Genomic DNA, 16,383 nt, shown 5'->3' with positions numbered 1-16,383 from the left:
ATGTTTAAAAATACAAAACCATTATGATGGGAATCCACAAAAATAACATTTATTAACAAACTGGTTGATGTACATACATGAGGATGTGCAAGGTAACGTTGTCAAGATAGTACTATACTTTTATCTCTAAATTCATGTACAGTAAATCGAAGATGCTGTGCAGACGAAATGATGGTATACGGATACCCATTGAAAAGAATAAAGTTGAGCATAGCCTTCCAGAGTTTAATGAAATGGAATAATGAAAGCTCCTCTTAAATTCACAAAAGTTCAATGACCGATTAGAAATCTTGAAGTATCCGATTCAAGCATGGATTGCTCAAATATTGACGAGAAATTGTCAAATCTTACAGCTATTTTCAAGTCATGATTCCATATGATAGAATGTAAATTTGATATTATCACTTACAAAAGTAATTTATAATTTTGAAACAGAACATTTTCAATAATTAGTAAGTATCTCCACACGAAACTATGAACCTAAAAGATCGATAAAAGTAAAAAAATTTGAAAATGATAATACAAACGTTGAAGTTATTATATCCAGAATATTCAACCACTTTTTTTTTCATTTCGTTTTGAATTGTCAATGAATATTATTTTTGGGGATGCAAGTAATAATGTCTTTTAAGATTTTTTGAAGCCACAAATGACAATTAGTACTTAGTACATATTAAAATGAGCGTTTATTGCTTATATGCTTTTTATTGTTTCGAACATTGTCGTACCATCAGAAAATTGTTTTCTCTCTATGAGACGCCTATGTATTGTGAACCGCCTCAGGTAGGGTGACTCAAACTTTGTTCTTTTCCGTCTCAAATCTGTAAGGGTTCCTGCTATACATTAAGTTTTTATAACATACAACTATATAATTAAATATTGTAAATCAAACGTCAACAAACGAATCTGCAGTGCTAACAGAAAATTCAATAATTTATACTCGGAGTTAAATTATGGTATTGGCATACACTTCCAAAGTGAAAAAATAATATATCTATATTTGTTTTCTTAGCTAGAAATGGCAATTAGAAGTTACTCAAATCACGCGCTATATTTCTCTAATATGGTTCATTAATACTGGTTTTATAGAAATTTTCAGTGACTTGTTGATTATTTGTGCCAAGGAATTTCCTTGATTGTTGCGTTGAAACTTTACGTTGAGTGAAAAATATTATATTTCTAGAGAATATTATATAGAGAGCACACGCAGTTTTAAAATAGCCACGCACATGCTAGCCATGCTACAACAGCAAGAATATAAAACTTTAGCATAAAAATCACAGCATATCTAACTTATATAAATGCAATGTTACAGAAAATATACTTAAAACTTATTTACATAAACGATAAGATACACCTAAACTCCAATGTAGCTATAGATAGATTGACAAGTTCGAAGTAAATACCAAAGATAATAAAATTACTAGTTTATAAGTTAGCAATTAAAAATTTAAATGAATTTAACTATTTCGAGAGTCGCTATTAAAATTATTGAAGCTTTCTTCTTTAAGCTCCATTTAATCATTTACACTATGTAAATACGCAAAAAACGCGATATAAACTGCAGGTAACAATGTAAACAGAATCACATTAATTATTAAGTTTGACGCAAATTGAAATAATTTTCTGCACAAGCTTTTTTTCGTTAATTTCGGGTCTTCAATTTGTGATTCAACAACTGAGATTTCAGCTATATTGGAGTCTATTGATTTTTGCAAGACACACTTTTTTACTAATGTTGAAGTGCGTTCGAACCCAGAATCTATTGGACCCTTTTCTGGCACAGATGTGTTAAAATTTGGTTGTAATGTGTCTAGTTTAATATGATATCGATTTTTCATCTGTTGGTTTACTTTTAAAATCGAAGACGCTGTATTAGCCGTACTTTTTAAAATGGATGGCATTTCAAGATTTTTATCAGAGCAATCAGTAAATATATTGATCCTAGCAGGGGAAGCATCATTTTTTATGAAATAGGAATTATCAGTTACAGGTGGGAAGATCAAATCACTTTCGATCATATTATTCAATTTTGAATCCGACGTTCTGTCAATATTTGAAAACTTAGTATACTTTAGCTCGTCACTAAATTTGTCATTTACTTTCAAAGAGTCATCTTCATATGAATCACAACTGTTACACTCTGATGTAGGGTTAATTGTAAAATTCATAGTTTTCTTTTCACTTGTTCTACATTCATTCTTATCTGACATTTCATGACTTTCAACATTACCTTCAGCTGTGATTGATTTTGATAGTGAACTTTCCACGAACGAAATCTTTTTTTTAGCTTTATTATCAAAAGTACCAGCCCAATTATATTTGGAATATTTTTTTATGCCAGAAATGGTTGACCTTCTGGTTTCGCATTTTTTGTGTGGCGGAGTAGTTCTATCGGAAAACGTCTTGTTATGCATGGTGTTGATGGATACAGTGCTAAGAGTTTCGCTGTCTTTCTTTTCAGATTCAACTTCAAGCTTATCTTGATCACTGTCAGAATTTTCTGAATTTCCAAAATTTAACTCATCTTTCCAAGGAGAATTATAGGAGTTCTTACCAGAAATTTGTGTCGACGAATTCAAATTAGAATGACTATCGTAATCTGGATTGTTATTCAATTTATCATTTATACTGAGCGTCGTGTTTAATGTTGCATTGCTGCCTCTCCAGTTGTGGCTTAATGTGAAGATTGAATTAGCCTTTGTCATTGCGTGAGTATCTGTTGCAAAACCCGATGGGCAGTGATATTGTTACCAAGTTATGCACAATACTTACTAAGTTAAACCATCGAGAAAAAAAAAAAACTACCCATTTACATATCAGAATGCACGTAGTCAATTTCGTGTTTGGACTGAAAATTTGGAAAACTGTATTTCAATAGGGTAGGTCTAGTATCTTTATCATTGAGACTGTTCTACTGAATTATTACGCAAGAATGTGAAAGGAAAATCAGTAATCCCAATTTGTTGAATGGAAATAATTGTACAAATGTTTGTTATACAGAAACTGGAAGTTTGTGTGCACGTGTTACTATGACACGTATTAAAGGAGTAGTTGTTGATATTCAGTACGGAAGCATAAAATTATGCCATACAAACATGTTGCATAAAAATTTAGACAATTACGAAATTGCATCAGCAGTAAGTTTGTCACTTTAGGACACATTTACCCTGTGTCTAAAATATTAAGCTGTTGGTGGATACCTAGATTCATTAGAAATTCATTATGCATGTACAAATACGAGCGTGTATTTTATACACAGCATATAGCAAATGTGATAAAGGATCGACATACCTTCCTGATCATAGTCCACCTCGTGTGTCGCACTGAAAACGCTGTGCGCATCGTTTAAAAACCGAGTTGTATTGTCAACCACAAGCTTATGCGTGTCCAAAACTTCTTCCTCTAATAACTGTAGCGCAGATACTGCTTCATGGAAAGTATATAAGTCCTGCGATAACTCTCCCTCCTAACGAAAATAATAACAATTTTTCTCATACAAAGTAATTGAATCAACAAATTGAATTATAAAGAAACTCATGGTAATATGATATGTAGACTTTAATGGAGTAGCTTAAAACAAATTTTTTACTTACATTGAGTGATCTCAGCTGTGCTAAATCACTGTCCGATAGAACGCTGTTGTTCGAATGGTCTTCTATCTTTAAACCTCGTTCATCGTCATCTGTCGATGGTGCCTTTACTTCTGTTGGATCTGTTGCAGCTAGTTCCTTAACTCTGTCTGCGTACCGTAATGTATTAAGAGAATGTTCGCAGGAGCTCATTCCTGGGCTGATCATAGCGATCTATGATATCCAATAAATTGCAATTAAATAATGAATACTTTCAATTGGAAACAAACTTATAAATGTAATATGTCTAAAAAGTGCTTACCATACAAGTTTTTGATTTTTCTCCGATAAAACTATCTCGCAGAACCTGAGTTAGCTTACTAGCTCTGAATGGCAAATGTGTACCCTTACGTCCCAGTGCACGGATACATTCTTTGAGCGCCAGCAGTGATTTGTTGATTTCAGCACCTTCCATTCCTGATTAGTGAAAAATCGAATGAATATATTTCATTTATGAATGCTTTTATTCTCAAGATAATTAAGATTGTTCATAACCAAAACTCACTGGTTTGTCTGTTAGCTGACGATGTATCAGCTCCCCTTTCATTACCGGCAAGATCGATTAGAGAAAACTTTCCATGAACCTTGTGGGTTCCTGGTGTCCGCGCAATTATTTGAAAGACAGCATGCGACCTCGAAGAGTTAGCATTGGCGCTAGTTTGCCCGCTAGTTCTGGCACTGTTTCCATGTTGAATTAATTTCAGTACTTCATCACAAGATTCCACAACCTTTTCAGTCAGTCCAACTATCTGGACCTGTGATAAAAAAATTATTACAATTTTATTCCAACATAAATATTTTTCAAATACGAAATAAATGCTAGATAGTGTGTCATAACGACTGAAGTTTAGTATTATTTCTGAAAAAAGTATTACTAACCTGTTGTTTCCCGTCCTCCAGTACTCGGAGCTTTTCTTTTTCAGCGAGCAGGTCAAAAACTTTGCCTGAGTAAATCTCAAAAAAACTTGCAGAGATTATCAAATTCAGTGGACGATATTTAGTGGACTTTAAATACTTGAAAACGTCTTTAGCGACCATAGCATATATTCCTTTCTTGCAGTCCTGAGTTTTTCCATTGAAGTCTCCACCCATCGTGTGAGTCTTACCGCTTCCGGTTTGACCATAAGCAAAACAAGTAGCCATTCCACCCTCAAAGATAGTTTGTACTAATGGCTTGGCTGTATATTTGTAGACTATTTCATTGGTACAAGTTTCATCAAAAGCGTAATCAAATCTGAACAGTTGATTTTCCAAATACTTGGTTAAATCAACCTTTGCTTTTGGTTCGTGAACGACCATCTGATCTTTACTGGGAACACTTATAACGTCCACTTCTTTACGATTCACCTCCTTACGATTTAACGGACGTTTTCGAACACAAACGGTTATTTGATGGTCTTCTACGGCGTCTGTGTCTCGCAGTGGTCTAAAGTCTATGGTGTTTTGATACTCCCTGAAGAAAAATAACGAACCTGTTAGCAATCATTTACTTTTCGTATACATTTCATTTATTTTCTTCTCGCAGCTTCGCAGTGTGAAACTTTATCAGAATCAAAAATACGGTAATTACTATTTTAATAACGCCTTTCAAAAGAACGATGAAAAATAGTTACCTAATCATAGCAAGGAATTCCCAATTTGGATTTCCAGGATCCAAGTTCATTAATGCTTCTTTTTCCTCCTTCAGCTCTGCTTGTCGCTGCCTCCTCTCTTCTCTGTTCTTTTTTAGCCTTTCCACCTCCTTGACAACGTTCGACCGTCTACCTCTCCCATTTTCGATTTGGGCAGCTTGTTGTTGTTGTAGTTGTTGTTGTTGTTGTTGAATTTGCAATTGCTGCTGTTGAGCCTGTTGTATCTGCAATTGTTTCTGCTTGCTCATTGCCACAGTGGAAGCACTTGATGGTGCTGGTGTTACCGGAGTTGGTGGGATATTCTCCAATTCCCGTCGAGTAAGACCTGAGATGGAATCACCGTGTCCGTTCACAGATGTAATGGGTGGAATTATATTTGTCGGCCGCCCCGCTCGAGTGATTTGTCTATTTGGAACGGCTGAAAATTGTTAAGAAATATTTAGTACACTGAGCATGTCTAGAATTGTGTGTATAATTTTCTATCATCTGTATACTTGGATCGAAAACTCGACAAAAAAAAAAAGACTCTGTGTATTCATTCATAACCGATAACCGATTGTACCGATACATGTTGCAAGTTTTACTAGATGCAAAGATAAACGCAAAACTGCTAATACAATGAATGGCGCAAGTGGACAATAAATTTTTTGTAAACAATAAATTTATCCAAAGAGTAATGAATGCATATGCGTATCATTTAATTCAACAGTTGCTAATTTTAAGTAACGTGTGATTTTATTTACAATTTAAAGAACGTGGTACAAGCAACATAAATTTGTGTCGATGAAATGTATATGTAGTTATAAGAGCGAGGTGAGTAATCGTTACAGTAAATTTTCTATGTACATTCTGTTACGTTGAAAAATGATATACATATACGTGGTTTAAAATTCGAAATATCTGAACAAAAATGCGTAAGTAATATGCGATACAGAATATAAAGAATAAAGGGTTTACCATCACTGCAAGTATCGTCTTGCGTCAAAGCTTGAATAGCGTTCTGTCGTTTATCGTCAAAGATTTTATTCTGTTTCTTAAAGCAGTACGTGATTGGATCGAACCTCATTTCGGGGTAAGCTATCAGATTAAATTCGCGTGATATGCAAAAATCGAGGAGTTTCACGGACGCGTAAAAATGCCAAAACGCTCCGTGAGGTTGTTCGCGTTATACTGCTCGAGGTCCTTGCCCTTGTACGTTAGATATAGAGCCCGAATATCGATATTTCCATGTGAACACACGTGAGACACATTGGAACTTCGTAAAAGTCAACGAATCACGATAGTCTCGCCGCCTCAATCGCTACAAATCAATTTTGTCAAAGGCGAAAAAAAAAAGAATTAAATTACGTCAACGGCTAAATAACGCAACCATATGGGAAAAGTTTTTTTTCTTTTTAAAATGTTGAATTATGGAAGATCTAGCGGTGAGCAGAACAAGCCGCTTTTTTCTCCCTTACGGAAACAAAAATCTCAAAATCCTCAACGGGGGAGTGAATTCGTCCCCACATCTTTTGTTCTTATGGGAATTCAGCATTATCTGTGAGTTGGAGGCTTTTTTCCGTGACGGCTATGCGGATACAACGGAGATAACTAATCCTAAAAAAGATTTAACTATACACGGTAATACATACACTTACCTTTGACTGGAATAGACGCTCTCGTAGTATTCTGCAACCGAGTGAAAGCAATATTTTGATTAATAAACTGCGTACATAAGTTTTTGATTTACCACAGTGCGATCAAGCAAAGGTATGGGGAAAACAGTAAGTGAAACCAGTGCTGAAAATACACGAGTAAACGTTTTGAAAGCAACGTGTATGATACATGACAACAATTGATTACCTACATACATGTGAAACTGGCAAAAAATTTGGTTCGCCTGTATCTTTTGCAATGGTAGAAATTTCACCTCGCATAATTCAAACTTGCGTCATCTTTCAATATATTTCACCAACACAAACAAGTTGTTCTACTTGTGAATAGGATTGACATTTGTAATCTTCAGAAGCAAAATGCGTGGGACTTGATTTGCTTATTTATATAAGATACAAAATTACGAGAGGTGATTTTCACTTCGAGCAATTCGGATAGCTGGTGTTTTTCTACGATTCTTTTGTTAATTAATCACGTTGCATCGTAGATATTTATAGAAACTGTAACAATTTTCTTTTCCCACTACCTTAATAACGTAACATGAAACTTCAACATCACATTCCGTGCAAGATGTATATTTATTACATGTCTGTTCGTATCAAAATAAGCAACATAAAGTAAGGTAATACGATATTACGAATGACTTTAAGAAATTTATACAGCGCGAATCTATCATCGATGACTAATCTGGTTTAGTAACAACTCTGATGGTCGAGAATGTGAAAGTACGTTTTGTTATCACATGAATTTCAATTGCAATGTTGGGACTGTTCGTAAAAATAATTCACATTTTTCTTCATGATTTTTTTTCACCCGTCCTAAGACACAATACTCAATTCGTTTAATGCGAATAGTGCAGTTGCGCTAATTCCAAGACAAACTTGACACGAATTAATCATACCTTCACCATTAGAAGTTAGCCGCGAAATTTTAAACGTACAAATACAACGTTTGAAGAATGCGAATTCCATAAACCAATTCGGATTCCGAGGCAAAATTTCGGGTATATCGACAGGTGTCAGCGTAAATCTTGTACTCGATAATCCCGAGACCAAACAAAAAAGGCAAGAAGTTCGACTCGTAAAGCTAAAAAAAACTAACACACAGGTGAAATGATCTGCGGCATAACCTACATTTATTGAAGCGGTACAATTCAACGCATCAAACGATATTCCTCAATTAGCGACAATTTAAGTATTAATTTCTCAGAAGGAAAAAAAAAAACGCTGACATTGTAGAAAAAATTCTCAATATCGAGTCTGTTCAATGTCAAGTTCGAATCCGGCGCAGAATTTTACAGCTTCAGTTTTGGCACATAGGCCAATCGGCGTCCTTGCCTAACAAGCCTGCAGTACAACGGAAGGTTGAGCAAATACGGCGTTACATGTGAGAGTGAGAGAGAGATAAAGCGGAGGTAGAATGGAGGAGAACAAGGTTGGGAACAATGTCAGGGTCGTAGGTGAGGGCGAGAGAAGGAGTTGATGGTGTTTTGGGGTGCGCGTTACCGAAAGCCGAGATGTAACTCGTACAGGCAGGGTTGCCGAGCTAAGACCATTTCTCGTGGTTTGTTGAGCACCGGAACGTCCGAGCGAGCCTTCATCCTGGTTTTCGTACTCGTCAACGCCGTCGTCCTCCTCACCGGAAGAGTCCTGGTGTTATTTATTTATTTTTTTCGTTCAATTTCCGGCGCATCGATTAGGGTAAGAAAAAATCGTGATATTAAAGTCGGTCGCAAAGAAGAATAATCCAAGTTTAAACGAATAGTTAACGCAAACAAAATGAAAGAACATTGGACGATAAGATTTCACGAAATAACATTAAATGAAATATATGAATATTGAATGTGCAAACAGTTTTTCAAGCAGAGAGTTATATATATATATATGAAAAAAAGTAAATCAAATACGAATCGATCGAAAGATGGATGAAAAATTACGAAAATAAAATTACGATCACGAGGGCGTAGGATCGGAGGAGATACGGATGGAGAGTACAAAGAATAGTAAATTAATATTTCGTGGTAAAACAATGTAACGGGGTTGCCGAGGTGGGTTTTTTTTCCGATTTCCAGCAGGACATGATCCATTGCCGATGACCAAGTTGAGTCCAGCGTCCACGTATGATAGGCAAGAAAGAAAAATTATTTTGTTAGTAATTGGATTCGAAGTCAGGGGTCGAATAATATCTGATTAACAGAAAGCGACAATGCTATATCACCGAATTAAATATTCCTCGATCAACTTAAATTATTATGTAGTCACACACCTGTAGAATCAATATAACATAAATAACACGTTGTGCCATGTATAGACGCGTACATTAAGACCTGCGTAACCTTGGAAAATGATATCGCATACAGTAACCAAGGAAATATGTCAATTTCGCAAGTATACGACTAGATTCCACAATTCAAGGAGTATATTGCGGAATGTTTTAAAAAACAAAAAAACAACGTCGAAGAAATTTTAATAGAACCTCCTTCGACAAATGCGTTTCGTCGTCTAGCCGTAATTCACATGTGCGACATTGCCAATATTCTACATAACGCATATACACACATATTTGTATACATATTTCCACATACTCTCGCATGTTATATCGAACGTAGTCAACGGAACTCTACTTATTGACACCATGCAGCTCGAAGCCTGAAATAGCGTGAGCAAATCTAAGACCGGCATTCTATTGGCTGCGTAGAATATTCATGGGAATATTTTAGACGATATTTGAAAGTTGTGAGTTTCATCACGTACCCAAGAGAATAAATAGTTCATTCTGCGCAACGATTTCGCCGTGTCGTCAAGCATTTGCTCTCCCTCTGGTAACGAAATGAATGAAAAAATTGTCACCTTTGAAAGAGGCACATCATGTATTATATGATTGATCTGAATGCGAGTTTAAACGGTTGACAGTGTGTAACTGCAGCAAAGTACGCGTAATTGAGACTGCAGAGACTTGGAGTTTAATGGCCTTTGCTTTTGGACGCGTTGGTTCAAACGAAAAGCACGCGCAAGAAACACTTTGAACAAACCTAAAACGCGTGATTAAGATGGCAAGTAAATGAATGTTGGGGTCGAAGATTACACAAGAATTTTCAGAATTCGAACGATTAAAATTTACTGTGAATCTGCACTGCTGAATCGAGCTAATACGAAATATTGTACGACGCGTCGAACACAGTCACTGTCGTATCAAATTACAAAATAACAATAGACGGTGCGATTGGCATTTTGTAAAAATATACACGAGAGTTTACGTGTTAAACGACAGATAACGGTAATTAATACAAGGTTTAAAAAGGAAGTTTCTACCTGAAAGACGAATAAATACTGGAACATGAGGCGAAATATCGAAGCACGAATGTAAATTCTTTCATGTGAGCCAAGGAGGTTAGCCCTATCGCTATGGCAACACGTCAACAAAATTTATCGGCGAGTCAATAATAAACCAGCGACGCTACGAGTATAATAGTATTACAGTCTCCGGTACGGAAATCCTCATCGAAATGTCAAGTTGCTGCAAATTTTTCGGACCATTTATTTTCACGTAATAAACGATAGTTGTTGCTTTTTTTCGTTAGTCGTAACGAAGCAGCGATTCTCATTGTTGATCATTTTTCATTTATGCTATAATACTTTAGAGGCGTAAAAAGGCGAAAGATAAAACCTCACCTTATTACGAGAAGGCATCATGTGATTATTCACTGGCGGAGGTGGGCCCATCGTTTTCGGTACCAACTCTGGATTTAAAGCCAAAATCGCATCGATTTCCACCTGGAATAATAAAAATGCTTCAAGATAAAAAGGCATGCAAGGAACGCGTTGTAGAAAAATGTAATTCGCTGCAAAGAACCGTCAAATCTGATTTGCCGATACTGAGAGATCTGTGAAAAAAAACAAGATTAAACAAAAGCACGTGCTATTTTACGGACTCGAAAGGGCAACGACCCAATACCGAAAGACGTATCTCCGATTGTTTAAAATTAAACACGACCGAAGCTTATAGTTTAAATAACACAATCCCCACCTTTCTACGCGGTATCATGCTCTGGGGAGACATTTTAAACATGTTTTAAACCTCGAAGTAACGCACTCTCGACCGAAATGTATGCACTCCCGAAATGTTTGCGTTCTCAAATTACATGTCAATATATAAACGATAACATCGGTTGTTAAGCCGGATTTTTTATTTTTATTTTTCTTGATTCTCGTCCTCTCCTGTATCGCGACACCGAATAAACGATTAAAAGTTATTCGCAACCGATGGAAAAGTAATTCAAACCGATTTGAATAATGACTGCGAATTGATGGGAATCCGAGATGTTGACGGGTTACGGCCTCGGAACCAACTCAAACGCTCGACGCCTGTCGAAAATAGACCGCTGTGTTCCCAATCGCAATACAGGTCGCTCTCGCCATTTCGTCATTGCATAATGAGATTAGGGTAGAAAATAGCTCGAGAACCATGACCTGACCTAGGGAGATTTTCCAAGAAATTCGTCGAGAAGCAGAGAAATTAGTTAATCGATTTTACGCGTTAGGCTAAAAGGAAAATGCAAAAAAGAAAACGGTAACCGTTTTGACGAAGGTATTTCCGTTTTTATAAAGTTGAAAAACTAGTTCGAATACCTAATTCACAACACTGCGTTGCCGCCTGGAGAATGATCACCGACGGAATGCTTCCGAATCCACAAACGCGGTAGGTATAAGGTATACTCGGTGTTAAACTGATCGTTAATCAACGTAATTGCGTCGGGGAGTTAAGTAACTGTAGCAAATGCAGGGAACACCTCGATTCAACCGGCAGGGTCTAACAATAAGTATGTTCGACGAGGTGTTACGTCGTTGCGGTGTGTCAAAGGTCTCACAACCGCGCTAATCTGGGTCACTTCTGTTAAACTTTAAGCATTCGGGCTATTCTCAAGCGAAGATGCTAATGACCGAGCTTACCTTTCTAGCGAATTGTACGATTCGCCTACGTCGCTTTACAGAGCCGGGATAGTTATACGTTTAGTGGAAATTTCAATGAGAGTTATCGTTCGTTTTACATCGTATCGCAATTCATGAACCGTGGAAGCTACCTGCTGCAGAAATGCTCACCAGACTGAATGGAATTTTTCTTCGGATAACGGACAAAGGTTTAACACGTTGATACTCACCGTGCGACTCGAGGTATCGATTTGTACATTCTGCAAAGTGTGCTGTAACTTTACAAGTAGACGGAGGAGTTTGCCCATTGGGAAATTGGTACCGACTTCTTGCTTTAATGCTTTTTTAACTTGCTATATCATCACGACCTCAAATTGTTAACAGTATCGTATAGTGTAGATCTTACTTTGACACAACTCGAAGGTTTTTTTTTTTTTACTTATTGTTGGAGAATATTCAATCGTACAATTTTAAAATAGCGTTCTTTGCTTTGATTACCGAACGGAGATGAAAAATTCTCAACCATCATTTAAGCAAACAAAAATTATAATTAATATTTATTCAATGACGAACCTCCTTCCCTTTAGTCTCTCCTCTCTCAAACCATTCGACAGTGACACTCCGTTGCTCCCAGTTGACCCCAGACACGATAGCAGAGTGAACGCGTCCTGAAAATTTAAGAAAAAAGCATAAAGACATTAGTAGTGTAACTCGCGTATGTAACTAAAAATTGTTTCTAACAGTGCATAAGAAATGAACGAGCAACAATTTCCTGAGTCAATTTCAATTCAGTTTAATGTACGATTGAGCCAATAAGTCAGCCATCGCGTGGGTGTGAACTCTTTATTTTCTGCCCTGTCACTCACAATGGTTATAAGATCTAATTTTGTCTAGTTCGCCATTGGGATGCGAGTCCAAAATTGGCCAGTATAACCTAAGTGGTAATCCCCTAAGTTGTGCCAGTCATTGAAAATTTCCACGGTATGAAAGTGATCATATAAATAGAATATTCTTGCATTTACTGCGTGCTTGGCAAATACGGAACGGCAACTCGGTCTCTGGTATTCGGTTGAAATTATAAAAATTTGATTAAAAAACGTTTGAATTTTTGGTGGTAAAACAAATAATACTCAATTTCCGTATACGTTGCTCTGGTACAATGATGTAACGTTAGCAAATCAATGTAAAAACGAAGTTTTCAAATAATATTTACTATTATAAACTTTGGTTAATGCACGTAGCTACAAGCATCTGCCAAAGAGCACCTAATTATGTTACAACTTATGACCGGGTTTCTTACGCCTCTAAACCGCTTATCAATGTCGGTCGCAATTCTAATTTACCATTTCCGTGTTCCGTCAATCGTTCGTTAGCGAGAGCCGTTTCATTAGATTCCTTAATTTTCGTTGCGATCTTTGGTATCTCTTGAGGTTTCAAGATTTTACTTTGACGCGGTTTCTTGGTGACGGTTTTATCATCGAACCAGGGAATTTCGAAGCTGCACGAGTTCCTACTTCGGTTGATCTCCGTGACCGGCGTAGTGACTGGACTTCCAGCAGGTTGCCGAAATCCATACTTGTTCGTTTGGATTTCCGGAAAGTCCGACGATTTCTGAACGACGTTTGGTTTCGACCGGGGCAGCCTCGATATTGGCATAGTTGCGCGATGCGGGTTTTGTAGAGTACGTCGCTGCTTCTGATTCGGATCATTAGATTCCGCTGACTTGTCGCGTTCAATTTCAGGCAGAACGACGTAGGCTCGTTCAAAATTTCCCACGTCAGAGTCACCCGAGAATGGTACCATTCCCGTACTATCACCGTTCCTCGACGATTCCTCCGTCTGCTTCAGTACAACGTAAGAAAGTCCTAATTTTCTGTCAACACTTCCTAATGCAGTAGAAACGCCCTCCGTCGCCTGGCGCGAGTCCTGCAGGTCGATATCTTTGACGGTGCGAAAACCGAAGCGATGATCCCCCTTCGTACTTGTCGTGCTAAATTTGTTCTCATTGGAGGCATTGGTGGATGATTTTTTAACTGCAGACACGGTATTTTTCTCGGTGGATTGAGGCGTCTTTTTAAAATACCTCAAGCCAAGGTTTCCTACGTTTCCGTTGTTCGTGTCTGTGCCGTGAATACTCCAGCGTTTCGGTCTTACCGCTCCAGGATCATGATCGAAGTTCAATGAAATCTGTTCGAAAGAAGGATCGTCGGTGATATATTTTTCATGGTCAACGATCGACGATGAGAAATTACTGCACGAAGATTCCGCGGCAAATTCACTGTTTTCATGAACTATTTCACACTTTTTATCCGGCGTTGACAACTTTTCAGAATTTTTGATACCGGCCTCGACATCCACGTGTCGATTATTCGACACATGGCCCGCATCCTTCAGGACAGCTTCATCCCGGTTTGAAGAATTTAGCTCTGTGCTCTGGGCCACCGGTTCGATCGCGATGGCGTTTCGATTGACATTTGGCGACCCAGCGGCATTTTTCTGTTCCCCTTTCTTGTTTTTTCTCTTTTTCCCACGTTTTCCCGCGCTTTTCTGCCTCACATCCGGTTCCGAGCCGGCGCTCCGAGCACCACAAACGCATTGTGTCAACCAACCCATGGCGGGGGTGCCGGGATGTCCTTAAAGCTGATAATTTTTTTCTTGGCAACAGGATTTTCACTTCACAGTCTTCATGATGATCGGCATTATTGTCTGTGTTCGCCGCGTCAGCTACTGTGTGCGATTAATCTTACGGTAGCTGACATCGGTGGTGAAGTTCTTCCCGTGACATTTTCACATGTATCGCCTGAAAGACGACTGAAATTCGTTACAACCGGTGAACACAATTCTGGACACCGCACGCTGCCAACGTCAGGCCTTTGACGGCACAACTCGCAGTCCTTATACCGAAACGCAAAAAACGTCACAACTTGTCACCGATTGACGTAGAAAAGGGATAAAAATTAGGAGTAAAAAAATAACCGATGAACCACTTTGCGCTCCGTCAATTGCTTCGTATCAGCTCAGGAGCGAGCAATCAACTGACAGCATCCTCTATACCAACCGATTCATAAACGTATTTATTATTCAGAGCTTCCTTTACGCTTGGCGCGCAAGACCCGTCCCTGTATTTTCAAGCCTGTGTCGTCCGTGTGTGCACAGTGTTTATCCGCATTACGCAATCATCTTTCGTGCATGGCCGAAGAGTTTTACGATACTGAAAGATATATCCTTCTCGATTTCGTGGTTAAAAAATTTCGGACAATACAGTCGGGTTCGTAATTTCTCGCCGAGTTGCGGAATAATATCGAAAGTTCTGCAATGACAATTTTTCTTCTTTCAATTATTTATACGCACGAATCACTGTAATTTATAGAATCTGCAATCAAGTTTATTATTCAAGCTCTCGCCTCTCAGGAGAATACGCTCGAGAAGAAGCCTGAGAAAACATCCTATGGGTATTATAATAGCAGAGGCAAGAATTACTCAAGGATCTCAATGCGAGCTGCTGCGAAGAACTTTTCAATTCCACTGTACGAGAGCCACATCGCGGGTATGGAGAAACATAAAACCTCGGATATTGAATTTCAATATGAAGAAAACGAAGGATTGACTGGACCCAGCGTCCGTGATGTCCGTTGAATCCGTGACTAATCTTGAGACTGAGTTACTCAGTCAAGCCTCGATTTCAACCCAACGAACATGCCCTCCCATTGATTAGCGAGACGTCGATAACGACACACATTAGCGGCAACTAATTCACCGTTAATTTCTAGTTAAAGCTAAGAATAAAATACGTAAAAATGTCCAGACGTGTAAGAGCGTTGCACACGATGCTGCAGTCCGCGTATTACGTTTATCCCCTGGTACTTAACGTACGTGTATAACAGGGCGTTTATAGGTGCAGTGTGTATGGTACGTGTGTTGGGATAGCGTACGAAAGAATACACGCAGCGATCAATTGGCCGGTTTTGAAACGCGCGTGGGTGGCGCACGAAAAGAGAAGTGAGATAGATTGACAGGCATTGTTCTATCGGCTGGAACCGGGTAAGAAGAGAAGAGCTCACTCAGTATTCGAGAACATAAAATAGGTTCAACCGTATAAATAATCAATGATGGTATTTTTTCCCCCCTTCCTACTTCGGAGTGTCTATATTTTTTCCTTTTTGTCTACCTCGCAATTAATTCGTGTTTAATTATCGGACGTCTGCAGAGTTTCGAATATTGCCAATGATAAAAAAACAACAACAAAAATGCAAAATTTAGGATTCAAGGCTAAATGTTGCAAACTACGGTGCGTCGATCGCAACGGTTTATTGATTTCATCGAGGTTGTCTGCTGTATAAGGTGTAACTTATCAGTGCTCTTCACGACATCACGGAATTCAGCTTCGAGGAGAGACCTTTGACCACAAGGACATCGTCAAGATCAGAATTCAAAGCCACGATACCACTGCTGAAGTAAAATATCTTGCGTTTTTAGAAAAAAAGGTCTTGCGGCTTCTCAGACAAACGACGACTAACGGGTGACCAATCACTTCATCTT

At 38.1% G+C, this 16,383-nt stretch overlaps 1 protein-coding gene across 12 annotated transcripts in view; it reads right to left on the bottom strand.

Moving 5' to 3' along the window:
- Klp10A (kinesin-like protein 10A) overlaps positions 1-16,383 on the bottom strand; it is a 31,818-nt gene that overhangs the window by 4,441 nt on the left and 10,994 nt on the right. Inside the window, exons 1-12 of one of the 12 annotated variants that reach the window (XM_046634664.1) lie at positions 13,188-15,127; positions 12,418-12,512; positions 10,588-10,689; positions 8,422-8,565; positions 6,895-6,931; positions 5,246-5,681; positions 4,512-5,085; positions 4,138-4,387; positions 3,895-4,049; positions 3,597-3,806; positions 3,295-3,469; positions 729-833 (exon numbers count right to left, since the gene is read on the bottom strand). In XM_046634664.1, coding sequence (XP_046490620.1) covers positions 729-833; positions 3,295-3,469; positions 3,597-3,806; positions 3,895-4,049; positions 4,138-4,387; positions 4,512-5,085; positions 5,246-5,681; positions 6,895-6,931; positions 8,422-8,565; positions 10,588-10,689; positions 12,418-12,512; positions 13,188-14,457 — 3,553 coding nt within the window. In that variant the 5' untranslated portion in view covers positions 14,458-15,127. The other 11 variants (XM_046634670.1, XM_046634613.2, XM_046634622.2 and 8 more) reach the window with 11 other exon arrangements.

Source organism: Neodiprion pinetum, chromosome 1, assembly GCF_021155775.2.
Source record: "Neodiprion pinetum isolate iyNeoPine1 chromosome 1, iyNeoPine1.2, whole genome shotgun sequence".
In the NCBI taxonomy this organism is placed as follows: domain Eukaryota; kingdom Metazoa; phylum Arthropoda; class Insecta; order Hymenoptera; family Diprionidae; genus Neodiprion; species Neodiprion pinetum.
This window is presented reverse-complemented; position numbering and strand designations above follow the sequence as displayed.